General features: G+C 43.7%; 1 protein-coding gene across 1 annotated transcript in view; it reads left to right on the top strand.

The window, feature by feature from the left end:
- The first annotated feature begins 204 nt into the window (after positions 1 to 204).
- PRKCQ (protein kinase C theta) overlaps positions 205 to 16,220 on the top strand; it is a 44,693-nt gene continuing 28,677 nt past the window's right edge. Inside the window, exons 1-10 of the mRNA XM_057421916.1 lie at positions 205 to 362; positions 1,475 to 1,600; positions 6,770 to 6,969; positions 8,839 to 8,899; positions 10,586 to 10,745; positions 11,737 to 11,768; positions 11,863 to 11,948; positions 13,131 to 13,260; positions 13,965 to 14,074; positions 14,615 to 14,738. Coding sequence (XP_057277899.1) covers positions 1,483 to 1,600; positions 6,770 to 6,969; positions 8,839 to 8,899; positions 10,586 to 10,745; positions 11,737 to 11,768; positions 11,863 to 11,948; positions 13,131 to 13,260; positions 13,965 to 14,074; positions 14,615 to 14,738 — 1,021 coding nt within the window. The 5' untranslated portion in view covers positions 205 to 362; positions 1,475 to 1,482. The remainder of the gene's footprint in view (positions 363 to 1,474; positions 1,601 to 6,769; positions 6,970 to 8,838; positions 8,900 to 10,585; positions 10,746 to 11,736; positions 11,769 to 11,862; positions 11,949 to 13,130; positions 13,261 to 13,964; positions 14,075 to 14,614; positions 14,739 to 16,220) is intronic.

Genomic DNA, 16,220 nt, shown 5'->3' with positions numbered 1-16,220 from the left:
TGCAGGACAAAAGCAAAACGAGAACTGGTCACGCAGTATCAGAAAGTTGGACTGAGTTTTACAGCCACCCCAGACTTTCGGACAGGGAGCTGATGGAAACTCATTGCTCCACACTGCTGGGTAAGAGAGCAGACACTCAAGCAAAGGGCTGTTCTTGGTTTCCCAAGTTTTCCTCTCTCCTTGATGGTCCTGCCTCCTGTCTCTTTGAGCAGAGTCCAAGTTTTAAAGTCACCCCAGCCAGAGCAGTTATCATCATTCTTTCAGCTGAGAAAATCCTTTCCATGTTGTCCACCACTGTGATGAAAGGAGAAGCTCGTCTTGCCAGAGACTGAATTTGTCTGGCAGAAAACCACCGTTTTCAGGTAAGAAAGTGCCCTTCCCAGCAAAGAATCTGGCCTTCTTCTGTGTGAGGTTAGAGAAGCTGCTCTTGGGATAGAGCATTTTATGTGCAAAATGAAGAGACCTGGCGGCATCCAGCACCAGAAGACATTCAACTTTTTGCTGCTGTAGTTGAACAGTATATTGTTGTCAATGTATTAGACAGGTAACAGCTAGTGATAGGACTTTTTAGCTTCAGTGGTCCAAAATATAGACATCTGCAGCTGCATTCAAAGTGCCTCTTGCTCCCCATTGACTAGAAGGGGAGCCAGGAAAAACAAGCTCAGAAGCTGGCACAGAAGTTGGGTGGTAAATCCCAGACCTTGGACCCAGATGGCACAAGGGTGGGCACCAGCTACAGCAGTTAATAACTTCTGTCTTCACTGAATGCCCTCTCTGAAAGCTCTGAAAGAGAAGACCAACCCAAAGGCTTTTTGTGTTTCTTGGCATCTTCATTTTATATGTTCCTGTTTCCAGCTGCTTAAAATTATCCTAAGGTCCTTTTTTGTTCCACTCTCTAGACAGTGAGGTTCGTAAGACCTGAATTTTCTCTTTATAGCTTCACTTCTGAATATGGGTCAGCACTCAGGCAGTTGAATGGCCAAGATCATTTTCCTGCTGCATATAAATAGTACACAGTTATTTCACAGTTTCATGTTCAGCTTGCAGTCTTCCAACAGCCTTGTGTTCCCGAAAGCCTTTCTATTCTCATCGCATTTGGGTTCTTGAACTCATGATTCAACATAAATTACAGCAGAGGTTAACCCAGCTAAGAAAGTCCTGATTTGGCTTCTGTGTATTGTCATTCCTGATGGCTGGTGTACAGTCACCGGTACTCAGAGTTGCTGTTGTGGGTCTTTCCAGCCCTTCAATGAGTTCAGCTACACAGTTGAGCTGAGTTACTCTACCTTACCCACATTAGGCAGCACTCGGTCAGCCCATCATCTTGCTAGACAGTAGAGGAAGTCAGAGAGTCTCCAGCTGGGTGGATAACCAGCGGTCGGCTTATTCCTGTCCGACAGAGATAAGAGGCTGGTTAAAACCAAGGGAATTTTTAGGCTCTTCCCAACTGTCTCCTGTCTTCTGTTTGACACAGGACTTGTCATGTCGCCCTTTCTGCGCATCGGTTTATCCAACTATGACAGTGGCCCTTACCTGCCATCCCAAGGGGAGGTGATTAACCCATACTGTGCTGTGATGGTGAAAGAAGCTGTGGAATCAGGTAAGCAGGGAGGAGTTAAATATGCATGTGAGCTTTTATAAGATGTGTGTGCCTTACTGTGTAATTTCTAGCATGTAAAAAGCATACTGAGAAATCTTTGTAGTGGTTTGTGAACTGCTTTTCTTGTCTCAGCACAGGGCAAGATTGGGTTCGTCATATCATGCAATCAATCTGATTTTAAGACGATGCCCTACAAATCTATGTCTTCAATTTGAGGTTATTACGAACTGAATTACAGGTCCCAGCATGTGACATAGCAGATGAGCTGAGTATTCGGTTTCACTTTTCTATGAGCAGTTGCTGGTCTGTCAGTGGGACTACTGACAGATGAAATCCATGTGTCCTAGAAATATCCTGGGAGGGCTGTCTTTGTTTATCACAGGCTTTGAGGAACTGACAGGTCCAGCAAATTCCATCATTTAAAACATAATAGCTCTCAAACAACCCCAGCCTTTGCAGAGAGAATTAATTTCTCTGCATAATTGCTGTACTATGTAATACATACCATTGTATAATGTTTGAAAGTGAAACCTCCTGCTGTTTTCTGTATCTGGATACATGGGTTGTTCCTTTTCCTGATTGAACACCACTGATGAGTCCTCATTGGGAAAACATTTCTTATATGTCTCATGCATGAAAATAGACCCAGTGGTAGGATGAAAAGTTCTTCACTTCTGCTATTCAGCAGTCATGAAGAGCAACTTCAGTGTTAGGAAACTTCAGCCTCATATTGGCTGTTATTTATCTTCAGTCTTTAATAAGTTCTTAACTTGACTGCTGTGATTTGTTATAAAATTAAATCAACTCCGAAACACTTTTTTATACCTTGAGGATCCCCATGGCTCCTTTCTTCAGAGAATGTTAAAGCAGTTTAAAAGAAGTTTTAGACTCTTAAATTAATTCAGTATTTCACTGGGGGTTTTCTTGTCTGTGTTGGTTTGGTTTTTAAGAGTCTGCATTTATCACACTGAACTCTAGCTTGGCTTAAATGATCTTTTAAATTAGTAAAGGAAATTGTGAATGCTCCATTTCTGGCAGTGTTCAAGGCCAGGCTGGACAGAGCTTCGGGTGACATGGTCTAGGGTGAGGTGTCCCTGCCCATGGCAGGGGGTTGGGACTGGATGATCTTAAGGTCCTTTCCAACCCAAACCAGTCTGGGATTCTATGATTATGGAAGATGTGGTAACTGACAAATTGAAAAGGAAATATTGTGTGACGAGATATCCCTCAGATCCCACTTTTTACTGAAAATGTGTCCCATTTCAACACTGTGCAGGGCTTGGCTTTAATGAGGCCTTTGAAAGCAATGATAATAATAATAATAATATCTCTGCCAACAGGAAATCAAGAAGTGTGTTTGGGGGAACTTTTCTCCATTAATGTTCACCGGCTATAAGACAAACTACATCCTGCTGTTAAAAGATTTCTCTTTGCTAGGGTGTAATTGCACTCATCTAATGGTAGCTCAGAGTATGGTGGGACTGCCAGAGGTACTCCTCATATCAGTGATAGTAACAGGAACCTCCTGAGATTGATTCATCTCAGACTTCCCTCTTAGGGTGGGTTGAACCCCCCTTAGGAGGTATTAATCTGCTGCTGGTGAAGGGTCTTTGAAGTTGTAGATGGCAGACCTTACCTTTAAGGTGACTAAGACAAGCTGAGGCCATGGTGGGACTCATTTCCTGTATAATTCCAGTATTCTGCAAGAATGTTGATAGCACAGCAAGTCAGCTATCCTTGTGTATAGCCATGGGGAACAAACAGGGATGTCCGTGGTGAGATTCACCTTGAGGAAGACATCCATAATGGGTCTGATGAATCATACCCTGGAAAAGCCCAGTGCTCAAAGGCAGTTTAGATAGTACACTCAGAGGTAGGGGTCTGATTTTATTGAGATAAGCTGACTCTAAATGCCAGAAATGCTCTGAACGTGACCATCCCAAGGAGCTGTCGTGCTCAAGCAGGCTTAGAGAAGGCAAAAAGCAATGAAGGTCTCAGGACAAACATTAGCTGAATAAATCTGGAATAGCTGCATCCCTGCTTTGTGATATTTTGATTATAGCTTGCTCTCCAGCTCCCATGTTTCACAATACACTTGCTACTCAATGGCACTGGGATTAAACCAGAAGAAGTTATAGTGGTTAAAGTAGCATGTACTAGGGGTAGGAATGGACAAGCTCCCAGCCTTGGGAGCCACATGGCCAGTAAGGTTTCTTTAGGGTAGATGACTGCTATTCAGCAGTGAGTGTAGAATGAAGGGCAGGATGTGCCCAAACCCAGAGCCGAATCAAGGACAGATCCAGTCCCATACCCCTGAAGGCTCTGTGCTGGAACTGGTTTGGTAGATGACTCTACTTTGAGTTTAGCAATGTCCTGTTATGGATCAGATATGTGTTTGTGCATTAGGAAAGTGTGAGGGGGTTGGTTTGATTGGTTGGTTTTTGCAAAGGCAGCAGCAGTAGATGGTAAATGTGTTTAATTCCCCCCAAAAAAGGGAGTTTAACTTCGGCTTCATGCCAAAGACCATCTGTTGTTAACCAGCCATGATGAATAAGCCATTGGGACAGAGGTCCCCAGGGGTCTGGGAGTAATGCACATCATCTGTGGACACAGCGCTGTCGCAACAAGGCCACCCTAAAGAATTTCAGAAACTCAGGAAACATCTTGCCCAGATTTTTTTTTTTGGGGGGGGGGAGGGAGGGAGGTGTTTCCACTTTTTTACATTTTAAGAGGGACCTTGGTATTTTATGATATAATCTTTAAAAACCAGAAAACCCCATTTTAAAAGTGTTCTAGCAATTTATTACTGGTGACAAAACATTTCAGAGATTGTAGCAGCCCCTGAGTTTAAAAGAATCTTCCCTTTAAGAATAGCTTCTTCCTTCACGAGCTGCCCAGGGTCACTTTACCGCCTGACTTGGTGACATTTGCTTCATGAAAGCTCCTGCTCCATGTTGGAACTCCGCAAGAAAAGCTCTCCCAGCCACAGCCCAAGCCACTGCCTGGGAAAGACAGCTGCTATTTTAACTGTCAGGAACCCAGGGTTGGGTTAATCCCTGGCACAATTCCACAGACATCAGCAGGGATGTGCCGGGGTGACTGTCTGATCCCTTACGTTGGCTGCTTCATCCACATTCCAGGGTTGTTTATTTAAAGCCTGGTGTTTTGGGGTGAGGTGCAAACAAAAGCACTTGTTTTGCAAGGGCTGTGCTTCACATCCATGGAGCTCCACTGATGTAGCAAAGAAATGATGGTCCTTACTGAGATTCCTGTTCTCTGTGGTGCTGGGGAGCTTATTTTTAGGTCTGAGTTTGTCTGGTTTTGTTGAAAGAGTGTGTTATAAAGCGTGTGTTATAGATATATTTAAAGGCTTGGTGGGAATGAATTAAGTCTGCATACAATGAGCTTAATATATGATTGCCTCAATCTGGGAATGTGAAAGTCAACCTCACTTAACTGATAGAGATGGATTCACCTTACACTGAGGTGCTCTAAACCCTGGGGAAACTGAGTTTGAACCTAAAATAGAGCTGCACAACCACTTGTCATGCCAGTCACGAGAAGGTTGAGAAGTGATTTTATGCTGCAGGCATGATCTCTGCTCAGTTTTGTGATGCAGACCAGTGCTGATGGTCGGGGTACTGCAGCTTAGATCAAGTTTATGTGGTCAAACCAAGTGCAAAACTACAACAGGTGGTTGATCCTGGAGTGAAACCTCATCAAGTCAGTATTGGCTGGAGGTTCCTGCATGCCTCTCCTCAGGAAGCTACTTTCTCAATGTAGAGCTATCTAGTAAGTACAATCTACGTAGTGGCTCTGGCAGCCATTTCTCTATTGTACAGGGTGAAGGCAGGATTTTGCTATCTCACAGCCCTGATAGTTGTTCTCTCCCAAGTAAACGTTCTTTCGTTTCCTGAGATGAATATTACACAGTTAGGAATCACTGCTTCCTTTCTTCTCCTTCTCTCCTGCCTGCAATAACTTTGGAGCTTGTTTACAAGTTTTAGCCCATCCTGAAGATGTGGTCCAAGCCTTAGAAATACTGGAGCTCCACCTCTGTAAATCAAAGCTGAGCAGAGGGAAGAAACCTGAGTTAGTCGTCCAACTGGGAAAGATTTTTCCCCAGCATGTGTCACGTTCCAGGCTATCGGCTGCATGTGATTTTCCAGCTGGATGAGGGAAAGGCTGGGATTATTGGAAACAGGAGCAGGTCTTTAGGAGACAGGTGTCGCAGGTCTGCTGCTCACACAACTGCTTTTCATTCTCTTAACCCACCAGCTTTGGCATTTGATGGGTTGAAAATTTGCAGAAAGTAACTGTGAAATAGCATTTACTTTGAGTAAGCAGCCAAGCCTTTTACAGGGCTGTACAAAACAAAACAGGCTGTATGAAATAAATAGACCTAGAAACTCTTTTCAGAGAGAACTGACTAGAGAGAACTCTCTACAAGCTAATGCTAGGCCTCTGAAACACCCAGTTTTTACCCATCACTATGTTAAGATGAATCTGCTGTGAAGGAAGAGGAATTAATGTGTGAAGAAGAAGTGCAAGAGTTTGCTAGGTTGAAAACTGCATCACTGTGAATGTGGTTGCAGTTCATGTAGCAACAACCCAGAATGAGTGAATGCAGCACCTGAATGGACATGGGCTCCAGCTGAAGATTAACCATGAAGCACACCCAGCTGTTGGGGGGATTGAAGCAAACCTGGTGTTTTTGCATTGCCATGGGATGTATGATACATGTAGCTGGTTATCAGTGATGAGGTTCATCTAATTAGGAGCGTCAGAGTCTACATCTGAGGTCCACTCAAAGTTAATGGAATCAAGAGTGGAAATTATCTTTTCTATGGTAAATGCCTGTATTTGGTCAAATGAACACACCCTAACTGCACTAACTTACATTGACTATATTCTGTTCACTGTCTCTGAATGGAGCCAACATTCAAACAGCTCAGATATGGGCATACGCATTGTAGACACCTAAAGTCAAGTGAGGTGAATCCCATCCTAGGTTTCACTTCACAGAGTATCCCCCTGAGACACTCTAACACGGTCCATCACACACCATAGAGAGAGACCTTTAAGTGGGTAAATAACACAGACCTGTCTCAGGAACTTCGTGCAGATGAGAAGCAGGTCCAGGCAATTCACATCACTTCTTGTTGACAGAAAATGGCCAAGTGTACGTGCAGAAGAAGCCCACCATGTACCCACCTTGGAACAGCACTTTCGATGCCCACATCAACAACGGCAGGGTCATGCACATCGTCGTCAAGGACAAAAGTGCTGAAATGGTTTCAGAGACCACGGTGGAACTCAAGGTGCTGGCAGAGAGGTGCAAAAAGAGCAATGGGAAGACAGAGATGTGGGTGAGCATCTTTATTTCCTCTTGTGGGATGTGATGGGGTATGAGAATGCCTTGTGTCCGTGCCGTGCTGTGACTTAACCAGCAGAGCAGCAGGAACTGGTTGCCATCCAAAGAATAACGTTTTCAGTTTGCTTAGGTAGGACTTGAAGGAAAGATTCCCATGCATGTCAGAATAAAAGGGCACAGCACATTATATTACCTGCTGCTGTTACATCAACTGATATATCAACATGGCAGGGGGTTGGAACTGAATGATCTTAAGGTGCTTTCCAACCCAAACTATTCTATGATCCTACATTGAAACATGCCTTCTGTCAGCAAGGGTTCCAGTTCAGGGGAGCTATGCCCACATATTAATCTTTGCTTATAAAACCCACTGGGGACAAATAGTAATATGAGTGGCTAAATGTGAATTATTTTCTGTGTTCTGGGGAAACAGCTTTAAAAATTTAACGTCAAGTAACTGATTCACAGTTACCTGGCTTCAGATTTATGTCAGAGGAACTCCTTTAAAATCATGAGTGGAGTAGATTTGAAGTAACAGTCTTCATAAGGAGGCTAAATGTAAGGCTGTATTCCCTGGTAGCCCAAGCAAGAAAGTTCTTGATAGTCTTTAACATGTAGTATTCAGTAGTCATGCTGTGAATAGCTATAAAGTGAAAAGACATTTGGAGAGAAACTTATTTCTTTGTTTGCTTGTTTCTCATGCCAGTTCTCAGGCTAAGCTGCTTGGGGTATGAAGAGAGTAGAAAAGGCAAAAAGGCCTCAGTCACTTAGCAGACCTAAGAGCGAGATATGGTAGAGATTTGCACATTTAACACATATCTTGGAAGTAATTAGGATGCTTAAGGAGGGGATTGAAAACCAAAAGGCTTTTCTCAGCGTGACTCCAGTCCCAGCCTTTAAAGCCATGGGTAGCAGTGGCCTGGTGAGGAGAAGAGGGATCACATAGTCTGGTCTGCTGCTTGCTTGCATCAAGGGTGACAGACCTGAGGTCAAGTGGAGCTGGGAGACCCTGATCCTGTTGTGTCCCAGCTTGGTCGCATCTCCTGAGATCTCCTCTCTACTCATTCCCCGGCACAACCTGGGGGAGATGGTCCCAGGTATCCCATCCTGCAAGGGTCATGAGGAGAGAGAATAGCACTTTTCTCACTTCTCTGTGCAAGGGCACTGTTTCCTCTGGAAGGCAGACAGGTAACCTTGCTCAGGCTGTGCTGGAGGTGAGTGAGGAAGTCACTGTTGTGATCCTCAGGCTGAAGAAATCTTTGAATGTAGGTGTTTTTATACCTAGGCAAGTGGATACTGATTTACAAAGGCATCTATGCATGGAGGTTCAGGTAAGTGGGAATTTCCAACTCCAGTGGGAAGGCCCCAAAAATGCCTAAGTAAGCTTGTAGCGCCACTCATGCTGACTGTAATGGAAGTTAGACTTGCAGAACCAAGTGTCTAAAAGATTTTAGCATCTTTTAAGTACCTTTCTGAAGTTGGCTTATTTTGAGGTGCTCTCACTTCCAACTTGCAGGATCTACTGGGAGCAAGCAGCTTACTCTATAGATACTGCTGGTCCTGCACTAGTGTCTAAAATCCTTCCTACAGCTTCTGTGATTTAGTCATATTTATCCCTTCTATCATGCCACTCTGAGTGTTTTATAAGAGGTGATCTAGCCTCCTCTCTCTGTAGTTGCTCCTACCATGCCTTCTTGCCACACATTGATATGAGCAACCCCAAAACTACCATTAATTGACATTCATTAATTCCCACTGGGAAAAGGGCATATTTTGAATCACCTGAAATGATTGTTGCTTCTTTGAATGACTGATTAATGGTTGCACTGGTTTCTCTTTCTTGTTTTTCACTTACCTCAACCAGCTAGAACTGAAACCTCAAGGACGAATGCTGATGAATGCAAGATACTTCCTGGAAATAAGTGGCAAGTGATTTAGTTTGTCTATTGATAGATGTGATTTCTGGTTATGTGGGGCATAGCTGGTGTCTTCACTGAAAGTGGTGCCTATGTGATTACTGGTTTATTCCTAGGAACCATCATAGTGGTTTGAAATGAGCAGCACAGAAAAGCAATTTTTATTGTGTGGTGGGGATGAAGACTGACTCTTCCTCTGTGATTTGCAAGGCAGATTTTTGGCTGGTTTGCCACTAAAATAGTAGATTTTCTCATTATAATCAAGACAGAATAGATACATAAGGATCCATCTCCCTCTGAAATCATTATACTTGTATGTAAGCATGTAACATCTGCTATGCTGTGCGTTATAGTGCAGATGTAAAGGTTGAGGTATGATTTAAGGTTGACAACACCTAGGCATGCTTGTTAGTTGGGCATTTAAGATCAAGAGCAATCTAGGCAAAACAGGAAAAGAACCTAGAGAGTGATTCATCTGATCACATGCAGGTTTCTGCTGCAAGGTGAGTCATTCACTGGGCTCCACTGACTGCTGAAGCTAGACCTCCAGGGACATAGCAGCAGCTTAGTCACCCTGGAGAGGGGACACGCAGTAGTTTATGTGTCTTCACTGGGAGCCAAATCCCACCTGCAGTTTGATGTCCATGTGAAATACATTTTGCTTCGTGGAAGAAAACGGGTTGCAATCCAAATGCTCGATCTTATCCTCCTGTCTTTGATGAGAAAATTCTCACACCCACAGATGTGGGTGAAGCTGTAAGGTGTAGATACGTAGAAGGACCTCCTATTCATAGAAACAGAAGTACTGAAAGCAGCTAAAAGCATGTCCATACTGGTATTTTATCCACTGATTAATATGGGATAGACTATTGTTGCCTCCTTGTATGTTATGTCAGAGAGGCCACAGCATAGGAAACACAAATTGTCCTTGTATTACAAACAGCAAGATCAGCATCAGATCGCGCATGGGGCCAGTTTCCACAGAGTACATGTGAAACTTGAGGTGCATTGTGTGAGTAAAAGGAAACAGAGATTGAGAGTGAGACAAAGCGTGCATATCTAGATTTGTAGACACAAGCACATATGTAAGTTCACAGGTGTATATATATGCATGTGCAGTCAGAATTGGTTCTCCTGCTGTTCTAAAAAAGTTAAATGTGAATAATGGCATGGATACAGCAAACAGCAAAGTAATTATTGGCATGGAAAAATAACAAGACAAAGAATATCCTAGGAACATATATAGGTGCTTACTCACACACTTGTACACATAAAGGATTCTGTTAAATACCCATATATATTATATACAAAAGTGTGTTTGTGCATATATAGATAATTATTAATTTTTACGCGTTTTCATCTGGTTTAGGTCATGGTTCTTCAGTGCTATACAAAGTTAGAAGTTCGTGTTTAATTGCAACTTATCTCTCCTTGGGAAATTCTGGTCTACATTTCAAAAGCAGCATCATGACTGTTCAAGAAAGCTCAGGGTCCCAAGTTTAAAGTCATTTTAGTGTCCTTTTAGGGATGGCAGATAAAAACCCATACAAACAAGGCTTCTGTGGGTTTCAGAATATGGTATGTCTTAAAAATACTCATTTCCCTCAGTGAATCAGCTTCAGTCATTTAATGTTTTGGTAGCTGCATTTTCTCAAGGCACCTTATCAGACAGTTATCTGTTTCTTGTCCCCCCAGATGCAAAGGACCTGGCTGACAGTGAGACTGAAGCCTTCTCCCTGCACCAGCGCAGGGGAGCCATCAAACAGGCCAAAATCCATAATGTCAAGTGTCACGAGTTCACAGCCACCTTCTTTCCACAACCCACCTTCTGCTCTGTCTGCCACGAGTTTGTTTGGTAAATGAAAATAGATCTCTGCCTTTTCTCCTTTTAGTCCTCAGGATCAGTTCTTGGGTAGATGTGGCACTTAGAGACATGGTTCAGTGGTGGACTTGGCAATGCTGGGTTAATGGTGGGACTCAATGATCTTAAAGCTCTTCTCCAACCTAAATGATACCACGATTCTACGATTCTCCAATGGCTATCTGTGCTCCAGCTGTCAGTAAGGCAGCAGGATGAGACCTTTGACATCTTACCTGTCGAGTTATTACATCACTTCCAGGATGTGGTTCACAGTTGTAATTCCAACTGTGAAAGCTCCCTTCATTTTTTAGTAGGAAGGAAGGCTGAGAACACTGGGGCTGTTCAGCCTGGAGAAGAGAAGCTGCGTGGAGACCTCAGAGCAGCTTCCAGTGTCTGAAGGGGGCTTACAAGGGTGCTGGAGTGGAACTCTTCATCAGGGACTGTAGTGATAGGACAAGGGGTGATGGGTTCAGACTGAAACAGGGAAGGTTCAGGTTAGATATAATGAAGAAATTCTTTACTGTGAGGGTACTGAGCCACTGGAATGGGTTGCCCAGAGAAGTGGCAAATGCTCCACCCCTGCAAGTGTTCAAGGCCAGGTTGGACAGAGCCTTGGGGAATGTGGTCTGGTGTGAGGCATCCCTGCACACGGAAGAGAGTTAGAACTGGATGATCTTAAGGTCCTTTCCAGCCCAAACTATTCTGATTCTATGATCTCTGGCCAAATGCACAGACATTTCTTATCAGCCCAGTTTGCTCTTTGGGTATCGTGAAATTCAGACTGTATGTGCTGAGAAGGCTGTGAAAACCACAGAGAATCACTCCACAGTTAGATAGAATGAAGATATTTTAATTAGAGAAGCTCTATAAAGACTGATAAAAAGCAAAGCTGTTTTATTCTGTTCCTTTTATAAGCATTGCTCTCTTTTTTTCCTCTCAAGGCTTTCAGGCAATTCAGCATCAACCATTTCTCTGTTTCTTTCAGGGGACTGAATAAACAAGGCTATCAATGCAGACGTAAGAAACCTTTCTGATGTTGTTACAATCTTTATTTACTTCTTCTTTTCTGAAGGAATATTTTATTAACACCGTGACACGCTTGTTCTTTCAGAATGTAACGCTGCCATTCATAAGAAATGCATTGATAAAGTAATAGCCAAGTGTACAGGATCAGCAGTCAATAGCAGAGAAACAATGGTACGTATTGTTGTTTGGCTGCTTTTAATAAAGCTTGAGTGTCATTCAGATCTGCCCTACATCGCTGTAAAGCAACTTCTGATGAGGCAAAAGGAGCTACTGAACTAAAGGCTGTGTGAGCTGATCTGTGACCTTTGCCTTTTACATTCCTAGTGGTTTCATTACCTCCTACTTGTGCTTTACTCAAACGCAGCTGCTGAATAAGCAGTTGCTGAATCAAGATTGAGATTCTTCTAATGTACGAAGTATAGCTCAGGGGGAAGTCATGGACATGAGGTGGAGATCTACTGGAGGAAATTATTCACTCCCTGATGTTAGACAGGATGATATGTTGAATTTTCGAAGCAGCACTTTAACATCCCACTCCGGGTTATCTGAGATTTCCAAGCAGTGAGTGGAAGATCTGGCATCTCCACTATTACTAGTTTTATTTTCTCGTATCACTTTATTATAAACCCTCTTTTTTTTTGGTAGGCAAAAGTGGAACTTGATCTCTTGATAGGACTATTCCCTTTCCCTTAGCTGTGCTCCAGAGCTTCTGTTTGCTTTCAGTCCCACCCCGGTTCCTGTTCTCCTTCTGCAGTCTTGAGAGATGAGATCCATCTCGTTTGTCTTCTGACATCTCCAGGGTAGCTGTATCCAACTTAGTCACCACCTTTGACTCCCTGTGCACTTAAAAAAGAGAAATAGGCTCTTCCAAGAGTGATTCATTAAAACAAATGTAGACATCCTTTTCAGGAGGAGATGGATAGTTTTTAGAAGTGCCATTGTTTTTCCATTGAGCGTTAAGGGAGGCTGGTTGAATAGATGAGATGTAAGCAGCTCTCTGGTCAGAAGATCAAGCCCAGGGATGAAATTACCGAGTTCCCACTGAACTGCAGTTATTATTTGGCTTTGTATATTTGAAATGATAGCTAAAGATAGTTTCTTCTTGATGGTCATACCCAAGGATAAAAGGGCAATAGGCATCCCATCTTCTGTGGTACAAGTCCAAGGCCAGGTTGGATTTGGCTTTGAGCAGCCTGTTCTAGTGGAAGGTATCCCTGCCCATGGAAGAAGGTTGGAGCTAGGTGATGTTTAAGACCCCTTCCAACCCAAGCCATTCTATGATTCTACGATAGGTCTGGTTTTCCAAGCAAAGCTGAGGTGGGCTGAATTGTCAACATGGCTTTTCTCTTGCAGTTTCATAAAGAACGGTTCAAGATCGACATGCCTCACCGCTTCAAAGTCTACAACTACAAGAGCCCAACATTCTGTGAGCACTGTGGCACACTCCTCTGGGGCCTTGCACGGCAAGGACTGAAGTGTGATGGTGAGTCCCTGATGTAACTGGCACAACCTGAGCATGGGAGTGGGCTGTTGTCTTTAGAAGGTTGCAACCTAAAGAACCAAATCTCATTTACTATACCCTCCAAGACCAGTATGAGATACCATCCAGGGTGGTGAAGGAGTGGTCCAGAGGATTAGCCTTCAAGGAGTATCATTCTTCAAGGAGAACAGTTATCAGTATACAGAAAGATATGTGGTCCATGAGGCTGAAGAGTCATTTCCCAAAGAGGCAAAGAACATCTCAGTGGTACTGCTGATCTTCCAAAATGACTCCCAGTATTAACTTAAATGCTCTATTTCCACTAGCAGACAAACTCAAGACACTTCATCTACATAACCCTGTACCAATGGGGAGATTCTGTTCTGTGATTATGGTTTATCTCTGAGCTGATATATTCAAACTGTGAGTTTAAGTTTTGGTACCATTTTGAGTTTTGGTAGCCTCTAGCTGCAAAGGCTGATGGATGCTGAAATGGACCTTTTGTCCTGAAAGAGGTATAAAAAACATTGTCTCCATCGAGAAACAAATAAAATGACCCGAGTGCCATTCCATGAGACATAAATGGTGCCCAAGCTTTAAGCTGTTTATGTGGCTATCTCTGCCCTTGGCCAGCAGCAGCACATGCTCCTGCCCAACCTCATGTCAAAGCCTTTACAGCCTCACAGTCCTCTTGTTCTTTCTTTCAGCGTGTGGCATGAACGTCCATCACAAGTGCCAGATGAAAGTAGCAAACCTTTGTGGAGTTAACCAGAAACTAATGGCTGAAGCTCTGGCAATGATAGGGAGCACCCAGCAGGTAAATACTTTAAGTCCTGAGTCACATGGAGAAAGGAGGATCACCTGTTCAGTGTTTGTTTCAGTGCAAGTAATTTGGGCATTGAGTGGAGCACATATCACAGAAGGCTGCAGGTTCCTCTATGTTACCAAACCCCTGGGCGTTAGGTACAGAGATGCTTGTCTCATAGCAAAGACCTCTTCTAGATCCTGGCTTCTGTGACAGTCACAGTCAAGAAACCACAGTGTCCGTAAGATCAGAACTAGAAGAGGGTAGATTTAGATTATATTAGGAAGAAGCTATTCACTATGAGGGTGCTGAGGCACTGGCACAGGGTGCCCAGAGAAGCTGTGGCTGCCCCATCCCTGGCAGTGTTCAAGGCCAGGTTGGATGGGGCTTGGAGCAAGCTGCTCTAGTGGAAGGTGTCCCTGCCTGTGGCAGGGGCATGGGACTAAATAATCTTTAAGGTCCCTTCCAACCCAAACCACTCTGTGATTTAATGAACATGACACAGGGCTCAAAATGTCAAAACCATGACATTAGCTGTTTTCTGTAATCCAGGCTCGCTGTCAGCGTGACACTGAACAGATCTCCAGGGATGGACCTCTTGAAATTGGCTTCCCTGTTACTACGAAGGAGGTGACAACTCTTCAGGCATTGCCAGCATCTACAACAGGAAAAAAAGGTGATACAGGGCAGCAAGCTTTGTTAACATTTTTGCTTGGTCCATGGTTATGTAGAGGTGACAAAGGAATTTATTAGCCAGTGAATCTTTCATGCATCTTTCCAGCCTAGAGCAAGACATACCCTTTCTCATCTCAGCATATCAATAACTCTTCCTGACAACATCACTTGGGCATGGCAGGTAGGATCTGAGCCTGATTCCTTCTCTATAAATCAGCATTTCCTCCATGCCATCCAACCTCTAGTGAAATGAGACACCAACCTTCATTCACCCAGCTAACCCCTAAACTCTTTTTCTGACCCAGTGCTTGAGCACATCTCATACCTCCACTGGCAAAATATGTTTTTTCCCTTTTTGGGGACTCATAAACTGTAAAATCTGAGAACTTTAAAGAGAAACCAAGCTCTAAACACGAGATTGGGAATCCTTCTGATCACTATGGCCAATTCTCTTTCTGATTTCATATTTTTGGTTGTGGGTTGAACCCACAGTACCTTTGAAAACCATTGACAGATTCCCACATTCATTCATTCATTCATTGCCCAGGAGCTGATCTTGGTCTCAGGGTCCTCTGTGCTACAAGAACAAGTATTTAGGAAGGTGAAGGAGAGATTGGGGAGAAGCTTTAACAGACTTTGGACAAACCTACTGGGGGCTCAGTGGCCTCAAACAGAACTTAAAGTCTCCTGGGGAAATCCCTGGTTTGTCTGCTTTGTCAGCCAAACTTTGTTTGAGTCACAGAACTCTGAATATTAAGAGCAAAAATGTCACCATCTTTCATTGTACTAATGTGACCCACTTAAATGGTCATTTCAGAACCCCTCCACCTTCATGGCTCCCCTCCAAGCACTGTTCTGTGACTGTAGCAGCCCTATGATGGTACCGACAATGGTTTTTGGCCTCCCACAAGCTTTAAAATGCATCTACCAGAACGTGAAGGGAGAAAGAAGAGTGCAAGTGAATCAATACTTAAGCCTGGCAAGAACTGGGACAGTGGATCTTCAGCTGCAACCCCAAATAAATGTCAAGCTGAGAGCCCAGGCCCCACTTTCTTAATCATAGCATCATAGAATCGTAGAGTCGCAGAATGGTTTGGGTTGGAAAGGACCTCAAGATCATCCAGTTTCAACCCCCTGCCATGAGCAGCGACACCTCACACTAAACCATGTCACCCAAGGCTCTGCCCAACCTGGCCTTGAACACTGCCAGGGATGGAGCATTTAGCTCTTCTCTGGGCGATCTGTGACAGGGCCTCAGCACCCTCACAGTAAAGAACTTCTTCCTTATGTCCAACCTAAACTTCCCTTATTTCAGTTTGAACCCATCACCCCTTGTCCTATCACTACAGTCCCTAATGAAGAGCTCCCCTCTGGCTTTCTTATAGCCCCATTCAGCTATCAGAAGGCTGCTGTTAATGCAAGTTAATAGTATCCTGTCTGAAGATAATATCCTGGAAACTGGACCTCGAGCAAAATGTCAGAA

The sequence above is a fragment of the Pezoporus wallicus genome, unplaced genomic scaffold (genome assembly GCF_028554395.1).
Source record: "Pezoporus wallicus isolate ANWC-B61680 ecotype Strahan unplaced genomic scaffold, APGP_CSIRO_Pwel_v1 contig_7901, whole genome shotgun sequence".
NCBI lineage: Eukaryota > Metazoa > Chordata > Aves > Psittaciformes > Psittacidae > Pezoporus > Pezoporus wallicus.
Note: the sequence above shows the minus strand (reverse complement) of the source record. Positions and strands in the feature narration are given on the sequence as shown.